This window comes from Xiphias gladius, chromosome 7, assembly GCF_016859285.1.
Source record: "Xiphias gladius isolate SHS-SW01 ecotype Sanya breed wild chromosome 7, ASM1685928v1, whole genome shotgun sequence".
Taxonomy (NCBI): domain Eukaryota; kingdom Metazoa; phylum Chordata; class Actinopteri; order Istiophoriformes; family Xiphiidae; genus Xiphias; species Xiphias gladius.
Window position 1 is genome coordinate 27,213,586 of NC_053406.1, and position 24,140 is coordinate 27,237,725.

Sequence of the window (24,140 nt, forward strand, 5' to 3'; positions counted from 1 at the left end):
TGACCGTAGTAGTTGAAGTACTTACAGTAGTACGAACAGTAGGAGCACTTACAGGTATATTAACCGTAGTAGTACTAGTAGTAGTACTAGTACCAGTAGTACCAGTGGTTACCGTAGCAGAAGCAGCAGAAGTGGCAGCAGTAGAACTTTGAGGATATAACTATTAGTAGATAACGGCAGAACCTACAGTATCAGTAGCAGCGGTAGCACTTGTGTTACACTTTCTGGCTTTGATTTATATTCAGAGTTTTGTTGAATATCAAAAATGTTTTTGTTAAGTGAGTATTGTACACAAAGTACCACTGTGCTGTAGCAGTAGCAGCTATAATCACAGAGCTAGTGGACAGAGTACTACACTTAATGAATGCACTGTTAGCATCGGAAGTAGTAGGAGTGATCTCCCACTAAAGGAGTGGGACAACGACTACTATTAATACTACTGCTACTGCTACTGCTACTGCTACCGGTACCGGTACTGGTATTACCACAGTGCTGCTAATCACTGTAGCTGTGGGAGTAAATAACCTGGTACTTTTACTCAAGAGCTGTGCTGAAGTACAGTTTTACAGTTTTGAGGTTTTGTCAGTTTTTCCACTTTTCCTCCTCTACAACTCAGAGCAAGGTATTTTTACTTTTTACTGTGGATCATATATCTGACAGGTATAAAGACAAGTATGAAGATTCACCTTCAGAACTGGACATATTCAGGCCGACTGTGATGTTGGCCGCGGTTCAATCTGACCTCCGACTGTCCTACAGTATTTAAACACTAATTCATGAATGAACGCGTCCATAGTTTTATTCTGAAAGGAAGTGCGGGAATTTTAAAGTAGAAGTAGAAAAGTAGTAGTTTGACATCAAGGCACTGTCACTTTGCCCTGAAGCAACCGAGTACTTTGTCCATCAGCGGTAGCAGCGGTAGCGGCGACACCTGTTCCGACAGTTATACGAGTACACAGCAGTGACCGAACGTGACTCACTCTGAGGTGCCCCGATGCAAAATCCAACCCTTAACACCGATACAGTCCATTCAGCTCATTTCCCAGCATCTGTTCACCGTTGGTCTGGATCTGGTTTCACTTGGTAACAAACTGCTACGGACACGTGACGACGACTACGGTCTATCTGCTGCGACCAGGGCCGACCACCCTGGGATAACGCGTCACACTGTACGAACGCAGCGGGATAACTGTTGTGAGCTGGAGCCAAAGATTTGACAATCTGATTACATTAAAGATTAAATTAACTCGGTTTCTGATTCTGGGTCAGGTTTGGAGGAATTCAGCAACGACGGCGAGGTGTTTTGCTGACAAATTAAACGATGAAGCATTTTGAATTCTCTACCTAAAAAAATAAAAGATGAGTCAGAAACAAAGTGTAAATATAGCAGAAGGTGAACACATCTGTCCCGTGACGGTCAGTACTTCAACACATCACCGTTCATTTGTTGTTCGTAAAGTTGTCCTTTCAACTTTTCCGTGGCCGACGCATTGACTCACTGCTGGTGTGAGTACGCAGGAGCAGAAGCGGTGCTGTTATCAGTAGTATTAATATCAGTAGTGTTAGCAGCAGCAGTATTTACAGTAGTAGCATCAGCGGCAGGACCGCTGCGGTTCACAGCCTCTTCATACAGACTTGACAGCGGCTGATCAGGCTGCCTGGAAACTCTCTGGTATCGGTCCGAGGCTTCGGTTTGCTGCGGGACGAGAGACATGCACGGACCAGTTAATGCAGGAGGGGGACAGACCCTGCAGAGCATCAGTGATTCCGTCACCCTGAAATCAGAGTTTATTCATTCTAACTGGTTCAGGTTTAGACTTTAGAGACTGACGCTGACAATTCCTGAGTCAATAAAATCAAACGTGTGGCTTTGGTTCCGTGTCAAACACAAAGCAGAACACAACAGGTGACTTCACCGCCCCCTGCCGGTCTTCAAGAGGACTGCACCGGGTGGATACCTGATGTGTTTATACCCTGGTCCCGAAGAACGACATATCATTTCAACTCTATTTGTTATAGTTGCATCGACATACAAACCTGAACTTCGGGAAACGGGATTCTGGAGAAAAACCAAAGTTTACAACACAGGAACAGAGCAACAGAACCTTAAACTGCATCACTACATAAAACCAAAACCACGTATCCAGTGTCAATAGATCCAGGCCCTAGTTCTCACTCAAGGGGCACAAATCCAAACACACATGTGTGTGTGTACCTGACGATTTGCTGCTAAAGGTTTATATCGCCCTAACACAGTGATAAAGATGTTCGCACCCGAACATGTTGACGACACTCTTATGTACCTGAACGCGGTTTTACAGGTGAACCGAAGCCAACACGGTGAAGGTCGCCGTGTGTGTAACGTGACAGAGACGTGAATGTGTTTTGTACCTGAACATGTCGCTGGGGTTGAGAGCAGCCAGCCAGTAGCTGTAGGAGTCGGTATAGTAGTTGCAGGTTCCTCTGCCATGACACTCGATGAAGGGAATCTTCCTGAAGTATTCCAGACAGGATCCAGGTGAGGCCAGAGGCTGACCCGACCCCTCCGCCCCCACTCCTGTTTCCTGGAGACCAACGGCAACAACGGCAAGGGTCAGAGGTCAAAGCAGCAACTCACACTACGGCCTGTACCTCCTGGGGGAAGAAGAGCAGAGCTTGCTGCCAAGAGTCCATCTGCATGGACGCTAAATATCCTGATTTCTGATTGGCCGTCACATGCGTGCGTTAGCGTAATATAAGTGCGTTTCAGTTAGCTTTATCTGCAGTATCTGGCCCTTTTCAAACCTGTGGTGACAAAGCGTCTCACAGTCGCCCGTGGCACCAGTCTGATGCTCGTTACGCCCACTGCTCTGACCGGACGTTAATAAGTGCATCCACATCCTTCTCAGCTCAGCTCCTCTGTTCTCAACACAGACCCGGGCGGTTTGGACAGTCAGAGGACGATGTTCAGAGAGACTCTAGGAGGAAACTGATCCCTGACACTGAGGGGGGCTTGGGCCCTGCAGCCACGGTGGAAACCATGTCATGAAACCCTATGAAAAACATTATTACTGACCCGATGCCAAAGCAGTCAAGTTTGTGCTAAAATCCACTGTATATAAATAAGCTGTCAGTACTATTCAGCCTTTGAGTTCCTCCGTGTGACTTAATATCTCGTTTTCCTTTATGTTCTGAACGGTGGGTCTTATACTTTGAAATGACAGGTCGGCTTGGAAAAGGTCAGTGGTCACTGCGTTAACCGAGGGATGAAACTCACCGCACGGTGGGTTCAACTGACCACAAACACACTCGTGTGTTCTGGGATAAGACTGACAATGGCGCTTTAAAGGTTTCCTCCGAAAGTTAACGAGAGCTCTGTTGGTGTCGAAGCAGGAAGCGCCGGCTGCAGTTTGAACTGGCTGGACAAAGCGCGTGACTCAACCCCACCCAACGATGTCCGCTCACCATCACGAAGGAGTATCCGAACCAGAGACGGTCCCACTCAGAGGGACAGTCGGGGATGAAACTGGTCTGACTGTGAATGGCGATCACGTTGGCTCTGGCCTCACAAACAGTACACCTGCGACACAGGAAACATACGTGCAGTCATCATGGACAGATTGTGTATGAATTTTATGTGTGTTCATGGTACACACAAGTTGTGTTCTGGTTTTGGTTTTCACCTGTGTGTGTGCGCGTGTGTGTGTGTGTGTGTTACCGGCTGATGTAGCTCTCCAGCAGTTGCCCAGAGATGAAGGGGACGCTGCCCGGCAGTGTTTCGTTAGTGGACAGCCAATAGGAGTAGTCATTGCGCGAGGCGTAGCGACAGGTGCTGTCGGTGTTGCAGAACAGGAAGGGCATGGTGGTAAAGAGAGGGAGACAACTACCCAATGTACCTGAAGAGAGAGAGAGAACAGATGTGTTTGGTTTTACTTTAACAACACAACACGAAAGTTGTGTTTTTGTGATGGAAAGTTGCTCTTTTATAAGTAAAGTAGGTAAAGAGTCTGTTTATTAGTCCATCATACGCTTTATCGGAAATCTGTTTATTCCTGCTCTCCTCTTCCCAATGACCTGTCTGTGGTATCTGTCTGTCACTCACTATCTGTCTGTCTTTCTGTTTGTGTCTCTCAGTGTCTGTCTCATGTAGCGGTGGAAGACGGATCGGTTATTTTACGGGTACCGTATTGTCCATCCTATTTCCCGGAAACTTTCCTCATAAGTTTCTACAAATTAGCTGGTATTTAGCTGTAAATTACAGGGTTAATTCCATGGAAGGCCAAGGCAATTTTGTACTAATTATAAGGGAAATGGAGAAAGTCTTCAGAGTTTCATAGAAAGACTGAGAAAAATTCTTCATTTGGATTCCTCATGGCTCCGAGCTGCTGTACATTATAGATCCACTTGGTGATCGCTAAATATTCATGTAAATGACGTTTATGCTGCATGTTGACCTGTAATTTTTTAGCTTAAACTGGAAATTCCTTAGTTTTCTGTTTCAACCTGATGAGGATCAACAAAAAAAGACATTCCAGGCTGTAGAATTTCACCCACTCAGCAGTTACACTCACAAGCGTTTCTACCTAATGTCCACAGACTGGACCTGTAAAGGAAAGTGACTCAGTCTGGAAATGTACTATTTAATCAACATCTGTTGTTCGTCTTCTAGGAAACTCGGTCTGTTTATGAGCTATGTTTTACTAACAAGAAAAGAAAATAACAAAATAACAACACTTTCTCCATTTCTATTATAATTAGTACCAAAGTGCATCTGTCTTTTTTGGATCCCAGTCATTTTCATCTGAAAACCAGCACAATTTTCCAGGAGATTATCTGGAAATGATGGGAACCATAAAATAAAGCGTTACTTAAGTATTCAGACTCTATACTTGACACTCAGAGTAAGCAAGTACTATCTGGGAAATATAGTTAAGATATGAAAAGTAAAGTTCTCACTATGCAGAATACACCCTCTAAATTTTGATATCAATATAGATGTAACTGGATTATCATTATTGATGCAATAATATGGATGCACTAATGTTTTTGAAGGATTATTTAGATAATAGACGGCAGTTCGTTACAGTCCGAAAGCACAAGCCTGACACAGCTACACTACCATGCGGGGTCCCGCAAGGTTCTATTCTTGGACCACTGCTCTTTCTAATTTTAGAATTTTAATAGAAACTTTTTTTTTTTTTTTGCAGATTATACAAATTATGTTATTTCAAATCATGATATAACAGTACTTAAGTCTGAACCACACAAAGGTCTGGAAAAATATGCAGTATGGTTTAATATGAACAAGCGGTCACTTAATATTGAATATTATGTCCAAGGTCAAGTTGATTATTGTCAGTTACGATTATATATTGACCAGCAGGTTTTTTCATTTTTAAATGAAAAAACAATGAGATCTCTTGGTATTATTAACAAATCCATCATGCCTTCTTTCAGTGTATTGTAGTTTAATCTATCTTCATTTAAATGACAGTAATATTGCATGAGTAAGTGCACATTCCTCATATCTTGACTGTTTATAGTACATAAGAAACGTGTTGGATCAGCTTCCTCTTCTCAGTGTCATTAATCATCAGCTCCTTCTTCCCGTTATCTGAATCTTTTAACAGTCTTCAGTGTCAACAAACTTTAGACTTGGATGTTTATTTACAGTTTTATCCAAGCACTTACTGGCACCTCTGATTTTTAATAGTTTTTCTCCAAAGTAATTCAGTCATTTATTCATATCCTACTACACAGTCTGACGATCTTCATCTTCCTTTATGTTCCAGTAATGTGGCTGCGTTTTCATTTAGATACGGAGGAACTGTTTTGTGGATTTTTCAAGCCTACATTAGTTCATCAGTCATCATCCCTGTGTACTTTCATAGACCATTTTAAACAAGCTTTGTTTGTTTTTTTTCCCCATTTACACTGTCGACTGTTGGACATTTGGAAAGAAAAAGAATTGTGATACATATGCATGTATTTTTTTCCTTTTCTCTTCTTCTTTTGTTTTTTCTATTTTTGTAGTTGTCTTGTTTGCCTTAAGGTTTTTGTTTCGTATAATTCAGTTTGGTTTGAGTCTTTAGGAGAATCTTTTATTTCGGATTCATGTATATCTGCGTATGTGCAGGTAAGAGTTTGTGTATATGTGGGTGTCTTTAGATATATATTTTCATAGCACCTGTGTTTTTTTTTACTTACAAATGAATAAAAAAACAGCGTAGCTGGTTGAGATGGATCAGTCGTGTACTACTTTATGTACTGTTGGGGAGTTCAATCTATGCATCGTTTTGTATTTGATAATAAGATCAAATGTTAGTCCAAAGTTTTATTTTTCTAGTTCCACTACGCGTTATGGATTTGTTTATTTTACTGCTTTTATCTTATTTTCTTGTAATATGTGTGTTTCATTCTCTGTACATTTATTTACCAGATTTTATTTAAATGTGGTGCTGAATTGCTTTAATTTAGTTTTTTCCACATAAAGGACTTTTTAATATTATTTTGAAAAATGCGATATAATTAAAGTTTATTATTATCATAGGTATTATTATTGTTATCATCAGATGTTTTATATGAATGACCTTAATAAGCAAAGTCCTCAGTAACTCCTGCTTTCAAGTAAAAAATACTATTTGCCCCTTTGAATATTAGTGGAGTGGAAGTATAAAGTAGCATAAAACTCAAGCAAAGCACAAATACCTCAAAACTGCACTTCAGCACAGTACTTGAGTAAGTGTACTTAGTTACTTGTCACCAGTGGTGTCATGTTACCCAGGTCTTGTCCATGAGCTCGGTTGTTTCCGTTGATAAACAGCAGTGAGTATCCGCTGTACACTTCACTGGATCCTGCAGGGCATCTTGGGACAAAGAGGTTTTGACTGTGTCTGGTGAACAGGAAGCCATCCTTCTCTGGTGAATCCACGGTGGGACCAGGTAGACCTGGAATACCTTTAGCACCAACTGGACCATGCGGACCTGCAATACCTGTCAGCACAGAGTCAGTTCTGGATGAAACGCCGCATCAGGTGCTTCTCAGAGGACAGCGAACTTCCAAATGGCAAAGGGGACTTGAGCAAAGTGACTCATTTGCATCCTTTAACAGTGCAAAGAGACCAATGTTTCAACATTAATGTGTCTCCATCACAGTCAGGTCAATTTTGGAATTAAAGAATCAATTTTGATGCTTTAACTACTACAAGTTAAAGGAGTCAATTTTGACGCAATTCTTTGCAAATAAATAAAGAATAAAAAGAAAAGCTCTTGACACCAATTAACCTCTACATCAAAAACTAAGAAAAACAGACATCTTCAAAAACAATAGGAACAGCCCTCGACACTGTCAGACTTCCTGGGAATTCACACGCCTAGTCAGTGAGACTCCAGGTGCAGGGAAGTCCAGACAAGGCTTGAGTTATCAGAGAACTAAGGAGTTTGCTGAAAAACAGCAGTCAAAGTCAAAGTCAATTTTATTTATATAGCCCAATATCACAAATCAATATTTGCCTCAATGGGCTCAACAATCTGTAGGTTTCTATACAATTAAACTGCAACAGCAGATACGTTTTGAGGGAAACGTAATTGTAACCAGATCACGTCTTCTTTTAACATAATGAGGAAATGTTGTTAATTTACATGTTTGGCAAGTCTCATGATACATTGAAAATGAATCAGTAAAATGTTCACAGACAATGTGTTTGTTTTCAAACAAAATGTCTGATCCTGCAGCACAACATCCACTTGTAGTGACTCCAGCATCATTAAACTGGTTTACGGTTCTGTTTAGACTCTCACAGAACCTGGTTGAGGTTCGGGAAAGATCCTGGTCTGGTTTAATACAGAAAAAGTTCACAATGACTTCAGACACAACCTGTTTATTTACATCGAACCAAAACCGCCATCTTTAGTGAACCAATGAATTATTAAAAAAAGCCCCCAAAACTTATGAACACTACTAAAATCTCTAAATGTAATATTCCCAGCGTTAAATGTGTGGTTCTTTCTAAAAGCTGACAGAAAATCATATTTCATACCTTTTTGTCCAGGGAATCCTCGGTCTCCCTCATCCCCTTTCAATCCAGGGCGACCTTCTGGTCCTCTTTCACCAGGCTGCCCTTCTATGCCCTTAAAACCTGCAGCCACAAAACACAGCACTGCTTCTAAAATTCCATTTACATTGTTTGTATCTAAAAACTGCATTTACATCGCTCACACTTAAAGCCTAAAGATTGAGACTGAATAATTATTCCAGACTCACCTGGATACCCGGGTCTCCCATGGACCCCTGGGGGTCCTCTTTGTCCTGGGGGTCCCTGATGTCCAACCAAGCCTTTGTCTCCTGGTATCAGGTTCACCGCCCTGGATGCATCCGTCCCCCTCGGTCCTGCAGGTGGCAATATTCAGCACAGGGCAGTATTATAACCAGTGGCAGTACACTGCAAATAGTCATACTATGGTGTGGTACTGCGTCAGAGCAGCACTCAGATGTCTGGCTTCTGTGAGTGGACAGTTTGCTGTCCACTGTGTGACATCACTGTTACCTCTCCTCCCAGGTGGTCCTGGAGGTCCTCGTGAGCCGGTGTTACCCCGTGGTCCCTCATCTCCCTTCAAACCTGAAACACACACAGGGAGCTCAAAGCCCACAGAGGAAGTTCTGTTGTACAACGTCAAAGTACCCAACAAAAACAAGAAGCTTCACTTTACCTTCAGACTGACTAATGTGGGAGCAACAAATATCAGATTTAACTCTAGGACCAATGTTTATCTTCCAGAAGTTATTCTATTCTCTGTTTCCAACTCTGCAGAGGCTGCTGAGGTGTTCTCTGATAACCATGGACACTGACTGATGAATATGTGTGTGGCTGGCAGAGATGACTGTTTGTATACTGGTGTTGCTGACTGGAGTTCTTACCGACAGGTCCTGTGTCACCAGTTTCTCCGGTCAGGCCTTTTTGTCCAGCTGTGCCCCGGGGTCCGTCTACACCCTGTCGACAACAACAACAACAATTGTATTAAATACATGCAAGATCAGTGATTTAATCCAAGAGAAACTTGATTCAGTTCAGCACTAGATCTCATTTTCTGTTCACACCTTTACTAGATACTCCCACTTACTGGATAGTTCCAGTCTAAGATCTTGGATCTAAGATAAACTGGTCACTAAGTTGAATTTCTCAGTGTATATTTCAACTATGGGATGTACTTACCAGCTTGCCTTGTGGACCAGGGTCGCCAGGGCAGCCAGGTGGTCCTGAGTCACCTGTTGCTCCTTTATATCCCTTCTCTCCTTTATTACCAGGACCTGGAGGTCCAGGAGGACCCTTACAGCCAGGGGGACCTACAAAGAGATTGAGAGAGACATAATTATTTTCACATATTGGCTCTTTGACCATGGTTATATAGTTACAAAAACTGGTCAAAAACCAGACACTGAGAAAATACAGCAGTGCACTGGGACACACAATCAGTGACCTGGGGTCATCGAGTCTTTCAGGTCTTTCAACGTCAGATACCCTCAATCAGGCGGCTCAGCAGGGTCTGATCAAACCCTGGCACAACCCCACAGATCTTTCCTTCTGATCCAGAGCCATCTGTGGTCCTGCGATATGGTCCTGATAACTCTCCTTTTTGCCACCACTATGATTCTGAGCAGCATGAATGCCCTACATAGCATGTGGCCAGCGATGCTTCTACATCCCAACTCCCTACCCCCTTCTCTGACAGTGCCCTACCAGCTCCTGATACTTGGCCCCCTTCCTCCTGTTCATCTTCTTGAGACCTAATCTTGTCGGATACACGGAGCTCAAGCTTGGAAAACTTCTTTGAGACTTCTGACAATAAGACCACATCAGGCTTCAGTAATGTTGGTGTCAGACAACATAAACAACCTGCTCAGGTCCACACACAGCTGCCAGTCACCTACTGTTGCTCTCTTGAAAGCAGTGAGCTTCCTAGGTGGGTGGAGGCGCTGTACCCCCAACATTAGTCAGCCGAAGTATTGGACAGATTACAATGTTGACCTGCTGATGGCGCTAGATAGACGGTCAGAGGATCACCAAAGTTATTACAATTCATCCTGAGGGGAACATGTATGTCTGAACAACATTTCATTACAGTCCATCCAGTGTTGAGATATTTCATGTTGGACAGAAGTGGTGGACCGACCGACTGACGCCCCCGGAACCCTAGCGTGGATAAAAACTCAAAGAGTGTTCAATTTACAATGAGATGAAACAGAAAAAAGTAATAAATCCCCAGACTGTTAGTATGTAACTTCCAAACATCTGAACTTCTAGACTTCTAAAATGAAGCATAATGTTAGTTCAGGCACAGCACTGAAGTCATGCTTGTATTGGCTGATTGGCTCCAGCTAACGCAGTATGCTTTACAGTGACTGGCTCATTCATAGCTGTGTAGCTAGTAACATCTAATCATAGTCATTCAAGTGTTCTTTGTTGACATTTCAACCTGACCCTTCTTCACTGTTACTTTAATGATCCCACTCATCCCAATGCTGTTTGCTGCTACAGCTCCCTCCACCTCCCCGACCTCCTCCTGTGATATTTTATGTTGTTGATTTAACTAAGATTCATGTTCATGTGTAGGGGATTAGGTCTCTCAGCAAAGTCCACATCACTGCTTGGATTGATGGAGAGCTCCCTCAATTGGCCAAGCCTTTTCCACCAAATCTAACTGTAGCACCATTTGCTACTAATGGTCAGTCCACTGACATAAGTGTGTGTGACTGAACTGATCTAAACTTTTACATTGTCAGGGATAAGAACTCCATTAAAATGCTAAAAGGGATGGAAATTTGAAGATCATGATTAAAAGCTCCACAACATCTACTGAATGGACCTTGTGGTGAGATTGTTCTCATCAATTCAGCAGTAATGAACTCATCTGTAAACTTGGTGTGCCTCTTTACCTGTTAGTCCTCGTCCTCCGGGCATTCCGTTATCTCCTTTGCCTCCTTCAGTGCAGATTCCCTCCCTGCCAGGAAAACCAGGAGGACCAGGGGGTCCAGGAGGACCGGGACAACCTGGGTTTCCCCCAGGACCACAGGGACCAGGAGGGCCACAGGGACCAGGAGGGCCCTTCTCTCCAGAACACCCTGAGGTGACGAGAGCATGTGCAGAATGCATTTTTTTAATGTTCTAATTGAAAACTAAGCTCATAATCAGAACTGAGCACTCACCAGGTGGACCTTGCTTTCCCTCTGTGCCCCGTGGTCCAATTCCAGGAGCTGGGGAAAGAAAACTGGTCAGACTGGGTTATTTGATGACTCTCAAACCTAAACTGGTCACAAAAACACTTTGTATCCAATCAGAATGAAGATGGTGGTTGATCACTGTCCAATCAGATTCGGTTTCATCAAGTCTGGTCTCCTACCTCCCATGGCTCCTTTCTCTCCGGGAGGTCCAGGTATCCCATCTTGTCCCTGGTTTCCTCTGGGACCGGCTGGACCAGGATCTCCAGGAGCCCCCTTGTTACCTAAAAAAGGCATTAGTCACCCACTGAGAGGACAGACATCAACCTGTTCTTAACACCTCATGTTTACATTCAAGTCTTTGGTTCAGTAGAAGTGTTGTTGCAGAGGGTGAGTAGCACTGACACCTGGTGACATTAATAACTGTGTAACACTGCTTTAGGTACCTGGGAGACCTGTGGGTCCAGGTGGGCCATTTATCCCCGTAGGACCATCAAAACCCTTTTCACCAGGAGATCCAGGAGGACCTGAGACAGACAGACAGACAGCGTAGCAGAGGTTTTCATTTAGCCTGTGGAAGATGTAATAATCTGTAGTGAGGTGCCAGTTAAATCTAGCACAAATTTTGAGAAAATTTAAAAAAAATAAAGACAATGTGACTGAATGAATGTGAAGAAGAGGACGGAGTGAGATGAGGTCACTAAAAGAGCTGCAGTCAAAGCTCAGACGATGGAAAACCATGTGGAGAACATGATGGAACCTGACATTTCTGTTGGTTTCATGTGTTAATGTGAGGAAGGTTCCAGCCTCCTCACGGCTCCTCACAGACCTGATGGTTTCCTCTCTTCAAGCTTCATGGACGTCAGCGCTTATTCACCAAGTCTGTTTCACTTTGGGTTTTATCAACACAGTTTTGTGCACTGTTTTACCCTTTTTTCAGATCCTAGTGTTTCCACTCAGGTTTTTAGAAGCAAACTTAAAATGTGAATAAAAACAGGTGAATGGAGATACCCTTTTGTGACATCTATGGTGTCACATGATGTGACAGTTTTTTAAATTTAAATTTTGCGGAGGTTTTAGTTGGTCTCTCTCCTAAAATGAAAGACATCAAATTTATTCAGTAAGAAGTCAAACCTACAAAGGACAATGTCATTGACTGTAGAGCAAACATGATCCTTCAACAATAACAGAATTTAAAGACAACTTTAAAGACAGCCACAAGTCAAATACAGACTCTTTCTGACTGTCTGTCTGCAGGCAGACAGCATGATTCATCACTTTTTGATAAAGAATTGATAAAATACACAAATTTGAACTGCTTTTACTTTTCAGATGGGTCGGGGAAGTGTTACCATTGTTGCCAAATGATTCTGTATAATCCTATATATGATTTATACAAAAAGTTCCCAATCAGTGGAAGGTCATCTATTGTCACATCATCCTGTGGTTGATATGCTTTGCTTCCATACCACAAACAAAACGCACCAGAGTTCGAATGGAACCAAGACCACTAGGTCCACTTCTTACATACTTTTGCTTTTGCTCTTTTTTTCTTACTTTCTTTGCCTAAATGTGTATATTGTATTGTATATATTGCATGACATCAATGTACACATAGCACACTTATCCAAATATTCACACGACTAGAAAAAAGAAAAAGAAGAAAACCAAAACAGAAAACACAGATTCAATACAACATTGGACACAGACATGCAAAAACAAAATCATTTTGACTTTGGAAACACTTAGGAAGCCTCAAAATCTACACTCTATATGATCAAATCTGACCTATATGTAACACAGAATAGACTCCAGAGGGTTTAAGCTGTAGATATATGAAGTATAAACAGTAAAGAATCACACCTCTGCATCCAAGGGGCCCAGCTTGTCCTTTGGGGCCACAGGGGCCACAGTCTCCTGGAGAACCAAAGATCCCAGTGTCTCCCGGTTTCCCCTTTCCACCTGAATATCCTGGACAGCCTGGATTCCCCTGAGAGGAGGGACAGAGCAGGAGAAGATGGTTCAACCTAGTTTCAAAGCAAACTCATCTTTCAGGAACCTCATCCAGGTCAGAAGTATATAATTATGTATAATGTGTACAATCAATCCTAACTCATAAAACAGCAACCACAAAAACGAAGACACAGGTGGAAAAAAGGAAAGATTGATAACTTTTTCATTTGAATAAATTAAATTTTTTTTTTTTCTGCTGATTATCTTTTGCTGATTATTTTATGCTCCTCAGGCCTTGGTGTCAGGAGTAAAAACTTAAACTCTCCATTTAAAGGTTGTTTTTTAGCAAAATACACCTGGTGCTTGAATAGTATGTGTTCCTGAAAGATGGAAAAAAGAGGTGAAAGAATGAGTAAAAGAAAGAGACGACGCTGGGCTGAATTAGAGAAATGGATTCATGGAAGTGTAAAAAACAAATATGAAACCAAACATGCATTTTATTAAAGATGGAAAACTAATTTAACAGATTAATTCTATGTGCAGACAGAACAGGTAAAGACTGGAGGGCAATGACAACATAAAGCAGAATGTCATCTGCGTAGAAGGACAACGCACCTTAAAATGAATTAATTAAAGGAGATCCCATAAATATTAACACTATAACCAATCAAATGCCTTCTGTGCAACTAATTGTAACAGATGAACCTCTAGACTGCTCAAATTTAAACTGATGATTCTCTGGCAGAATTCATGACTGTTCTATGGTTATTGACTCTTTTGTTAATTGTCTCTGTTCTTTGTTTATTTTAGCCTCACTTTAATTCTGTTTTTTGCTAAGTATTGTTTTATTCACTCATCATGATGTATCTTGGTCAAGACTGGGTTGAGTTTCCAAACTCAGTCTTATTTATCTGGTTAAAAAAACGTTAAACAAAATATACAAAATAAAATTTTGTTGGTAGATAATGGTGTTATTTGTTAAGATGGCACTAATGATAAAAAGTGTCAGATACTGTATGTTTAGCTGTCTCTATATGTGTGTGATACCTTATCTCCTGGACATCCTTTAGATCCTGGTCCAGGTGGACTAGGTTCTCCTTTAACACCTTTAGGTCCGGCTGATCCTGGTTTCCCATCTGAGCCAGGTATCCCACAAGGGCCTGCACAACCTTTCTCACCTTTAAAACCTGGACAGAAAACAGAAGGTGATCGTAGAAAAGCAGAGAGACAGAGATCATCCAGAGACTGAAGGTTTGTCTTCTTAAGGTCCAGGTACTGTTCCAGAGAGTTCATGTCAATGTTTTAGAAGTATACAGTCTGTCTCACACAGCTTAAGAGCTGCAACAAAGTAAAATTTGATGTTCTTAAAGCCAGTGTGTAATAATGGTAAATCTATTTAATTAGTGACTTTTGAAAGGTAAGACTCTCAGCAGGTGGACCAGTATTAACTCAATATCATTTTACTGATCTACAACCATTTGATCCCTGTAGATGCAGATCATATTTGTGATAAGACATTAAAATCCTCAGATATTTGCCTTTTTAACATGTTTGTAGTGAGACAGTTTGTGTTGTGGGTGGGTGCGGTTGGGGATGGGGGGCTTACCTGGCTTTCCCATCTCTCCTGGGTTACCAGGGAGACCATAGGGTCCAGAAGAACCTTTCTGCCCATCTCTGCCGGGGTCTCCAGGAAATCCTGAGACACAAACACATTTATCAAATGTCAAATTAGGACTTGATGGTCAGGCTAAAACATAAAAACATGATGCAAAAAACACAGAGTAAGTGTCCCTGTTATGTTTTGTGTTGCTCCCACAGAGCTAATACCGATCCAAACAAACAAAGTGTTTTCAGTTAGTTTTGTTCACCTCGTGGTCCGGTGTTTCCAGGTATACCGTTGCTGCCGTCAGAGCCCTGGGGTCCCAGGAAGCCCCTCTCTCCTTTAAGACCAGAGAGACCTATGGGTCCTGAGGGTGAGACAGGAAGCAGACAGACAGATCACAGACAGGTAGATCGACACACCTGAGGAATTTTTATTATCGGATCAAATGACTCATAGAAGTGTTTCTTTATATGTCTGATGCACCCCCACAGTACTGTCTGATGAGTTCAAGTACCTCTTCGTGTCTTCACCTGAATTGTTTGTATCTGGATATTTTACTTTGCATTATATAAAAAAGGATATTGTTACAATGTTTATAGTGATTCATCAAGTTATGGTGATTATGTGTTGGACAATTTTTTCCTGACTCTAGGCAGTTGCAAGGCACCACAGTGGAGACCACAGGAAGTTCACATAACACCCTGTAAAACCACAACATATGTTTTTCTTTTTTAGTTTTTCTATGGTTTAAACAAACTACATACTGTAACATGTTAATCAGTGAGCTTTAGAGGAGCTGGTAGGTGGATTGTGTTAGTTTTGGACAGAGCCAGGCCAGCTGTTTCCTCCCGTTTCCGGTCTTTTATGCTAAGCTAAGCTAACCAGCTGCTGGCTGTAGATTTATATGTAACAGACAGACAGAGGTAAAGTGAAGAAGTTTAAACTGACTGGGGCCCAGAATAAAACACAGAGGAACACAGAGAATGTCTGCTGAGGCTTTAAGGCTCACACCGACTGAAAACTAAACAGTGATCCTGAGTACTACTGTGTCCATGCAGAACTGAATAGAAAAGAATAGAATAGAGTACCAATGTCTCCAGGGTCTCCAGGATCTCCGTACACCTCAACAGAAGTATGGGTTCCTCTAGGTCCGGTCTCCCCTTGGTCCCCTTGAGGCCCTGGAGGCCCCTGAGAACCCCTGACCCCATCTACTCCCATCTGACCTGAGAGACAGAGAGAGACACTGTTACAGCGAGACACAGACACAGGCACTGATTGATTGATTGATTGATTGACTGACTGATTGATTGATGGACTGATGAAACCTTTTGGTCCTTGTCGTCCTGTCTCTCCTGGTTTCCCATCATCCCCTGGATTTCCACCAAGTCCTGGAGGACCCATGTCCCCTCTGATACCTAAAACACACATATATGTTGATGTTACTATACTTGTGAGGACACTGCAGTGTCTTATGATCACATCTTGAACTGAAAAGCTGAATGTGAACCAGTTTTGATTTGACTCCTGGTTTTGTTTTAGTCTCAGTCTTTTTATGAAAATGTACAGATATAGTTTTAGTCATTTGATTTTTACTAGTTTTAGTTTAGCTTTAACAAAAACTATGGACATATTAGTCAAGTTTTCCAAGTTTAGTATCATCGTCTTATCAGGTTTTGCATGTTAGAATAATGATACTACAGCTGTCACCATCTTTTGTTTCAACTCCGGCTGTTTGAACACTGTGTTCACTCTGTCATTCCTGCTCGTTTAGCATAAGCATTAGCATAGCTACCTGTTCTCCACTGCAGAGCAGCTGATCATTCAGAAGCTGGATTCACTCACCAGTTCACTAAAATCCTGTCCACTGTCTGGTTTTATCTCAGGAGGGGAGAAGCTAAAACATGGGATATATCTCTTTCATTTATATCTGGAGGAAGATTTAAATGTTCGACCTTTGACATTAATCCTGAACTTACTCACTTCTTCTGAGAGCAACATGAAAGATATCCAAATGAAAGTAATGTTAACATCACATCCACAACACCTGATTATGTGTCATTAGCTTATGGTTTTATAAATGTCGTTGTGCTGCCTGCATGTTTTTGTAGTTTGTCTCATTTGTGCTATTTCTGCTTCTTGTATAATTCTCAGTGGATTGTAGATGTATTTAGTTCATAAATCTGTTACAGATTTCCTTTCAAGAGCTGGAAACATTAGCTAAAATTACTGACAGACAGTTTTACTCAATGCAAGATGCTACTCGTTGAAACTCATCAATGGCAGTGCAACAGGTCAAATGGATAAATCAACTTGTGAAGAAGAGATATTATTGGCTGGTGGAGTCAACTGTTTACCAATCAGGAGCTGTGACTCCAGAGATCCTTGCATCGGAATAAAACTTTGCATTAAAACAGCCATTACTTCATTTGTCACTTGTCCATCTTTTATATTATAATGTAGTGTTTTGCTGATAAATGAACTCTGATGCAAACCTAAAACAAATGTGTCTTTTGTGTATCAGAAGATTTGATTCTAAGCAGAAAATATTAATGTCAGAAATATAGATGACACAAGCCGATGTGGCCACGCCTTCTGACCTGGGCTCCCTGGCTCCCCATTGGTCCCTCTGAGGCCTTTCAGTCCAACATCTCCTACAGGCCCTGCAGGTCCATCAAACCCTGGGGCGCCGTATGGCCCTTGGCGTCCCAGAGCTCCGATACCCGGCAACCCAGGGTCACCCTGCACTCCCTTTGAGCCCCGGGCCCCTGCAAAACAGGATAGCTGTTAGACTGAGAGACAGGCGGGTTCTCTCATGCGGTTTTAGTTTTTTTTTTTTTTTTTTAACCAAATCCTATGAATTAATCTCAGAGGCTGGTTCGTGAATTTAAAGGAACACTCCCCTCTGAACACACTGCACAGTTGGTACCTGTGAATCCGATGACGCCCATCTGTCCCTCCTCTCCTTTAGGTCCAGGAGCTCCCTCTAAACAGATTCCAACAGTACCAACAGGACCGGGTACACCATCCAGACCACTCCGACCTGAGAAGACACTCCAGTTCAGTTCAGTTAGTTTTTTTTCACACGTGTTGGTCAGTCCCTTTTGAATCAGACTCAGTTGAGGGTTTTCCCTCTTGGTTCGATTGGTTTCGGGTAGATATGAAGACAGCAATTGTACTTGCACCTATAAGTCAAGGGGTTTGGGTTTAGTCACAAATTAATTCTGGGGTGGTTTGTTTAAGGTTTGAGTTAAACCCGGTCCTGTACCCAACTGAGCTTTGCATGCTGGGATGTAGATGAGTGAAAGCAAAGCCAGATAAATAATGAAGGTCTGACCTGGACTAGCTCCTTTATAATTTGGCAGATAGTAGTTTCTTCAGGACCTTCTTCCTGTGGGTACTTTCTTGTCCCAGACACATCTAACCAATGAGAGGAGATAACGTTCTCACCTGACTTTTGCTGATGTGTTTTGATTATCTTTATTTTTTTCTGTGTGAAAAGAAATTGAACCAAGAGGAAAACGCAATAGGTTTACCCACTTATCCAGTGATTCAGACCAGAACAAACCAACACATGGTAGGTTTGAAAAAGGCCTTCTTTCAGTTCCATGTTTCTAACCTTTGTTTACTTGCAATAGTCTTTTGCAACAAGGTAGTACTTTCTCTGCAACATTTACATCATGGACTGGAGCGTTTTGACTCGAACTAAGACAGCACTCTCATGTATGCACTCAACAATTCAAGAAGAAAATCTTGAAATAAGTGAAGGTGAGTCAGTTATTGTCTTGTCTATATGGAAACTGGGAGTCTGTTAAAGCCATCAGTACTGGTGGATTCATTTCTAGCTCGATGTAACTAGTACTGGTTCATCAGATCTTAAATGAGCTACCATTGGGTCCTGGTGGTCCGTCTTGTCCTGTAGGCCCTGGACCTCCATCTGCCCCCTGGGGTCCGGGGTTTCCTTGGGGCCCCACAGAGCCATCTTCTCCCTGAGGGCCTGACTGACCCTGCTGGCCTGGGAAACCGATACCCCCTTCCCCCTATGACCACAGAGACCAGCAAAACAGTGAACCAGTAAAACATTACCAGAGGAGACAGATGACAGCATCAGTTCAAACTGCTGAACATGACTTATGTTTATATCCAACAGCAACACAGGAAGCAGTGTGATTTTCTCATGGTGCATTCATGTGACATAGGAGTTACAATAATTAATTAAAGCTCTGATATATCTGACGTGGAGCTAAATACAGGAAAGTCTGAAGACCAAATAAACTTGCACATCAAAGACCTCATTTGATGTGATTAAACCGAAATTTAATTTAATCTATAGTATTATTTTGTTAGTACGCTGTATTTTTAACCGTCACATGACAAACTCTGCAGTTAGTCAACCAGCTGGAACTGATGAGATGAATGCTGTTTATTCAACAGTGTTGGGTCATCTCTGTGTGTAGAGGTTTATCCCTATTGCACCATGTTTTCAAGTGGTCTTAGTAAGATATAATCATTACATTTACTACATCGCTATATTCAGATGATCTTTCTTTCAGGGAGTTAAGCATTTGATTGTAGTGATTGATATTGAATTGATGGTATAGATGCAGTAAATACTGTAGATAATTTAATGTGAACATACTAATGTAACTGATGGCTCAACCTTGGATTCACATCTGGGCTGAATCAGGTGAAGTATACTGCCTGATGAAGATCATCTTGTTGGGAGAGTCTATGAAGCTGGTTTCCTTAAATTAACCAACCCAATGAGCATTAGTTGCTTAAACTGAACCAGATCAGGGGCAGCAGATCAGACTATATTTGTGAGTCAGTGAATGACTGACAAATCCCTTCTTCTGTGTTGTTTCAGGAAGTTTTTTTTTGAGTATTTAATTTATTTTGATGTAAAATGAACATCATGTAAGGAATAGTATTCTGGTTGATGTTGGATCCTGTCCAGGCCAGTAGACAGCAGTAGCTTTAATCAGGGTCTGCTAGCTTCTAGCTTCGAGTAAGTTCAGTCTGACAACAAAAAACACATCTCTGTTATAATTTCTCCTGTTAAGCAGGACATGTATATCCGGTTGTGTGCCCTGCCAGGGTGTGATATTATGATATGTGATGATTATCCATGTAGGGCGATGACAACCATGCTCTCTGGTCAGAGGATACCGAGCTTAAACTAGACCTCAAACCTGTCTGAACTTTTACATTCTTTAGGTTTAGGACTTTCCGTTTGTATGAGTTCCCTTTGGGCTACCTTTGGGCCCGGCATCCCCGGTGGGCCCGATGGCCCCGCTCGTCCCTTGATGCCAAAACTTGATAGACCTGGAGCTCCTGGAAGGCCCTTATGTCCTGAAGCCAGACAAAAAATAAATGCTTACTAAAAAATAATTACTGTTATTTATCAGCTTCAGTTCATGTGAAACTTCAGCTGACTGTTTTCTTCAACGTTGTTCCTAAACTGACCTTTTACCCCTGGGAAGCCTGGGGGCCCCTGCACAGAAAATCCTTTATCTCCTTTTTCTCCCTTTGGACCAACAAATCCTTGATAACCTGGAGGTCCTGTCACACCTGAGACCAGCAGAACAAACAGGTGAATCAGCAGGTAAACATGTACAGATAGAACTGATAGAACCAACAGATGAAATGGAATGGAAAATGTGTCAGGTTCATCAATTGATAATTTTACAGATTTTTACATAAAAATACACAGATTCTTTAAAGGAAAACATCAGTTTTGTCAGGACTGTGAACTGCGGCGCTCTCCGAACTGCTGACCCTGCTGCTGGGATCAGTTAGAGAGCTATCCTCTCTCTCTTCTGGCTACACCATTGGGATCTTACAGCCAATAACTTATAGATATGTATTTCCTGGTTGCTGGGTCTTGAGTTCACCTCTCATGAGTGCATCTACCAGATAAGAGTTACCTTAGTTCTTCTTCAAGTTTCCAGTGCCTTAGATCGACAGTCACTAAGTGAGAGCAGTTAGATTGCCTTGTTGGCTTTAGAGTTTTTTTTGTTTTGCTGAGACAGTAAATTCCTTAAACACATCTTCAGTCTTCTGCCTCTCACTGGACTTGGGTCCTCACTGCATCCTCACACAGTTTAAACTGATTTTTACTGATATTTCACTGACTTTACATCCACATTCATCCAAAGCTGTGATTTCTGCTGCAAAAAGACATGTATTTCAGCTGGTCTATTTGTAGTTCAGAACCCGATTCCCATTTTAAAACATCAAGAGAAAAATTTGTAGAAAATTAACAACGTTTGTCACCAAAACATTAGTTGAACTACAATGTTTGCATTTTAATCACAGCCAGATTAATCTGTTGCTGGGCAAAAATCTTTTGCCTATGACCTGGCCTCATGTTTGCTGTACGATTAAAAACATCAGTTTAGAAATATACACCATGAAAGCAAAAACTGAAATAATGAAGGCTCGTGAATTTATTAAAGTTTTACGCACAGATTCTCTTCAAGACAAGAGCCTCAAGATTAGCTAATAAAGCAGTTTTACTGCTGCATATTCCCAAACAGACTTTCAAAAAAATCAGCAAAGAACAGCTGAAACACATTAAGGCTGGAGCAGGTTTCTTGTTAAACAATAAAAGTCAAAAATAAGGGTGACACAATAAACCTGTCTCACCTTCAGGTCCAGGGTTTCCAGATAAACCTTTCTCTCCTTTCTGTCCGGGATCTCCTGGATATGTTTTGATTTCACCTGGAGAACCCTTTTCACCTGAAAGGACACACAGACAGACTCCTTGTCAGCTCAGGTTCTGACCCCACTCCAGTCCAGACCACATTGGGACCTTCTGACATGGACACTCTTACATGGACATATTTTCACTTGGACAGGCTCACCTGGTTTTCCAGCAATTCCTCGCTGTCCCAGGACTCCTGCGCTGCCTTGAGGTCCTGGAGGTCCTGGAGCACCAATACCAGGAGGTCCTGGAGGTCCCCGCTGTCCTATCAATCCTCTGGGACCTCTCTCCCCTAGCAGGCCCCTGTCCCCTTTCAGTCCCGGAGGCCCCTGGAAGGCAGCATTACAGAGATCCACAACAAACCATTATTTCAAAATCGCGTCTGTGACCCAACAACATGTTACAGACAGAAGTTTACTTGTGGTTGACCCCTCTCAGAGCTGGTCTGCCTTGACAGATGATGAATCTTATACTCACAGGGTTTCCTCTCTGTCCCAGAACACCTTTCGGTCCTGGAGCTCCTTGAGGTCCGTCTGTCCCCTCAAGACCCGCAGGTCCTGGAACCCCCCGGGTCCCTTCCTCACCCTTCTGCCCCACCCTTTGCATGACCCCCGGGTTACCCACAGGTCCCACGGGCCCCGGGATGCCGGGGATACCAAAGGGGCCCTGAGGACAGACAGATGTTTGTTATCTCTTATGTAATTTATTTAGTCATTAATACAGAAAAGAGTTATGTTATCATTGTCATGTAATGAAATCCTGTCTGTTTATTTAGAGTGGACAGGGCTTATTAACCATAATATGCTTCTGTACATAGTCTGGGTGCATTTTAGTTGTATAGTAGTTCCCTTGTATCAAGATACTTTTAGTAACTTGCCATATGTACTAAGAGTAATCAGTATTATTGATATTATTACATCTCAGGTAAGGAGGGCTTTGTTAGCATTCAAGGGGAATTGCAGCATGCTTGTTGATTCACATGGTCTAAGTACATTTAGTTTAGAAAAGCCCCCTTGGATCAGGATACTGTTAGTATCCTGGTCCGTGTCACCTGAGGTGTTCTGAGGTTCATCTCAGCTGCAACAGGCGTGTTGCATAGATTCAGGATGGCGGATCACAGTGGCTCTGTCGTTTTGGATTTCAAAAGCTCAGAAAGGCTGATAAACACATTTAGACTGCAAGACCATCTCTGAAAATGTTTGACAAATTTAACATGTGCGATCGTTAATGTTGAGGTGAACTCGCCTGTGGACCAGGTGGTCCTCTGATACCTTTGACCCCTTTGTAACCTTTGGGTCCTGGAAAACCGTCTGGACCTGGAAACAGAAGGACACCACAGAGACAGATAGGTGAGTTTTACCTGCTCGGCATCTTTACACTGAATCGCAATCTAGATCCTGCTGTCTGCTGGTCTGGTCAGTGTGTGAACAGGTTTAAAGTTTCATTATCCCGTAACACCATTACTCAATCATCTACAGTTGTTGTGACAAAGTTAAGATAGTTGCAGAACGTTATTTCAACACAGTGTAGTCAACATTTTCTAAGACTTGGTAACCTTTGAATCGTTTTTAGGAAATGTTTAGGAAATTAAATTTTAAAAAACATCTAACTACTTTCACGTTGGTAAAAAGTCATTACTTCAGGTGAGTTCTTGTTCTTACCTGTCACCCCATTTTCACCTGGCTCTCCTGGTTTACCTGGAGGTCCGGGGGTGAGGGAAACAAGAGGACAGACGAAGCACTTCTCACCCTTCTCACCTGCCAAACACCAATCAATCAATCAGTCAATCAATTGTGCAAAACTTCCCAATTTCAAAGTGTATCGCGCTGCATTATACTTTGTCTTATGATACTGTCCATTATTTAGATACAGTATGTGTCACTTCAGAACATAATCAGATTAGAAAGTACACAAAACAAATTACATCCGTTAAAATGTGAATAGTATCCCTGCCCAGAAGTCTTGACAATATTTTCTTTTATATTGATATTCTATTGATAATCTATATCAGTTGTTCCCATATGGTGGGTCCTGGAAATCTGCCGTTTTAACCGTGACTGGTAGTGAGGCTGAGGGGCCTGTAGTACCAAGCCAGTTCAACATCCCCGGGACATCTGTTCGTTACCTGGCTTCGCTGAGCCCGACGACCGCGATCACGGTAAGCGGTCACACGACGGCGGCTATCAACTCGGTGAGTCAACTCACGTTTTCCCATGTTGGCAAAATAGGGGCGGCGTTTGCAGCATACGACCAATCACAGACACGGACAAGTCTACCGGCAGCAGAGCGGAATATTTTACAGACGAAGAGCAAACGATAATATTAGAGAAACACGAAGAAGTTAAACACATGATCCAGGCTACAAGCAGGAGCTGCAGCTGCCAAATGCGGGAAGAACAGCTGGAAAAAAATCCCCCACTGTGTGAATGTGTGAGTTAACAGGCTCACGAAATCACTGCCCATCATTAGGACACAAGTAGATCTGACTGTAATTACACGAGTGTATTCTATTAAGTTAATTTGTTGCTTAGATGTCTTCTTATGGTGTGTGTGACAGTTTTAGCCTCGTTCTTTCAGCCGCAGCCCTGGCAGTGTCAAACGGACTTGGGAGCAATTAGAAATAAATCTAAAACATATTTGAAAGCAGGAAGTAGGTTTACACTCATATCTTATGAGTAGAATGAGCA

The 24,140-nt window shown here is 42.2% G+C and overlaps 1 protein-coding gene across 1 annotated transcript in view; it reads right to left on the reverse strand.

Annotated features, from left to right (window-relative positions):
* Positions 1-1,614: 1,614 nt before the first annotated feature.
* The window catches only part of col4a3 (collagen, type IV, alpha 3), a 42,271-nt gene continuing 19,745 nt past the window's right edge, over positions 1,615-24,140 (reverse strand). The window contains exons 24-53 of the mRNA XM_040131331.1: positions 23,115-23,210; positions 22,699-22,769; positions 21,931-22,119; positions 21,614-21,782; positions 21,396-21,488; positions 20,214-20,318; positions 20,005-20,099; positions 18,637-18,787; positions 17,677-17,790; positions 17,348-17,515; positions 16,076-16,165; positions 15,839-15,973; positions 15,016-15,114; positions 14,754-14,843; positions 14,195-14,334; positions 13,058-13,184; positions 11,641-11,721; positions 11,377-11,478; positions 11,183-11,230; positions 10,913-11,098; positions 9,192-9,322; positions 8,897-8,969; positions 8,526-8,597; positions 8,243-8,368; positions 8,019-8,117; positions 6,760-6,972; positions 3,698-3,875; positions 3,445-3,559; positions 2,392-2,564; positions 1,615-1,696 (exon numbers count right to left, since the gene is read on the reverse strand). Of these exons, the coding sequence (XP_039987265.1) occupies positions 1,615-1,696; positions 2,392-2,564; positions 3,445-3,559; positions 3,698-3,875; positions 6,760-6,972; positions 8,019-8,117; positions 8,243-8,368; positions 8,526-8,597; positions 8,897-8,969; positions 9,192-9,322; positions 10,913-11,098; positions 11,183-11,230; positions 11,377-11,478; positions 11,641-11,721; positions 13,058-13,184; positions 14,195-14,334; positions 14,754-14,843; positions 15,016-15,114; positions 15,839-15,973; positions 16,076-16,165; positions 17,348-17,515; positions 17,677-17,790; positions 18,637-18,787; positions 20,005-20,099; positions 20,214-20,318; positions 21,396-21,488; positions 21,614-21,782; positions 21,931-22,119; positions 22,699-22,769; positions 23,115-23,210 (3,611 nt within the window). The remainder of the gene's footprint in view (positions 1,697-2,391; positions 2,565-3,444; positions 3,560-3,697; positions 3,876-6,759; positions 6,973-8,018; positions 8,118-8,242; positions 8,369-8,525; positions 8,598-8,896; positions 8,970-9,191; positions 9,323-10,912; positions 11,099-11,182; positions 11,231-11,376; positions 11,479-11,640; positions 11,722-13,057; positions 13,185-14,194; positions 14,335-14,753; positions 14,844-15,015; positions 15,115-15,838; positions 15,974-16,075; positions 16,166-17,347; positions 17,516-17,676; positions 17,791-18,636; positions 18,788-20,004; positions 20,100-20,213; positions 20,319-21,395; positions 21,489-21,613; positions 21,783-21,930; positions 22,120-22,698; positions 22,770-23,114; positions 23,211-24,140) is intronic.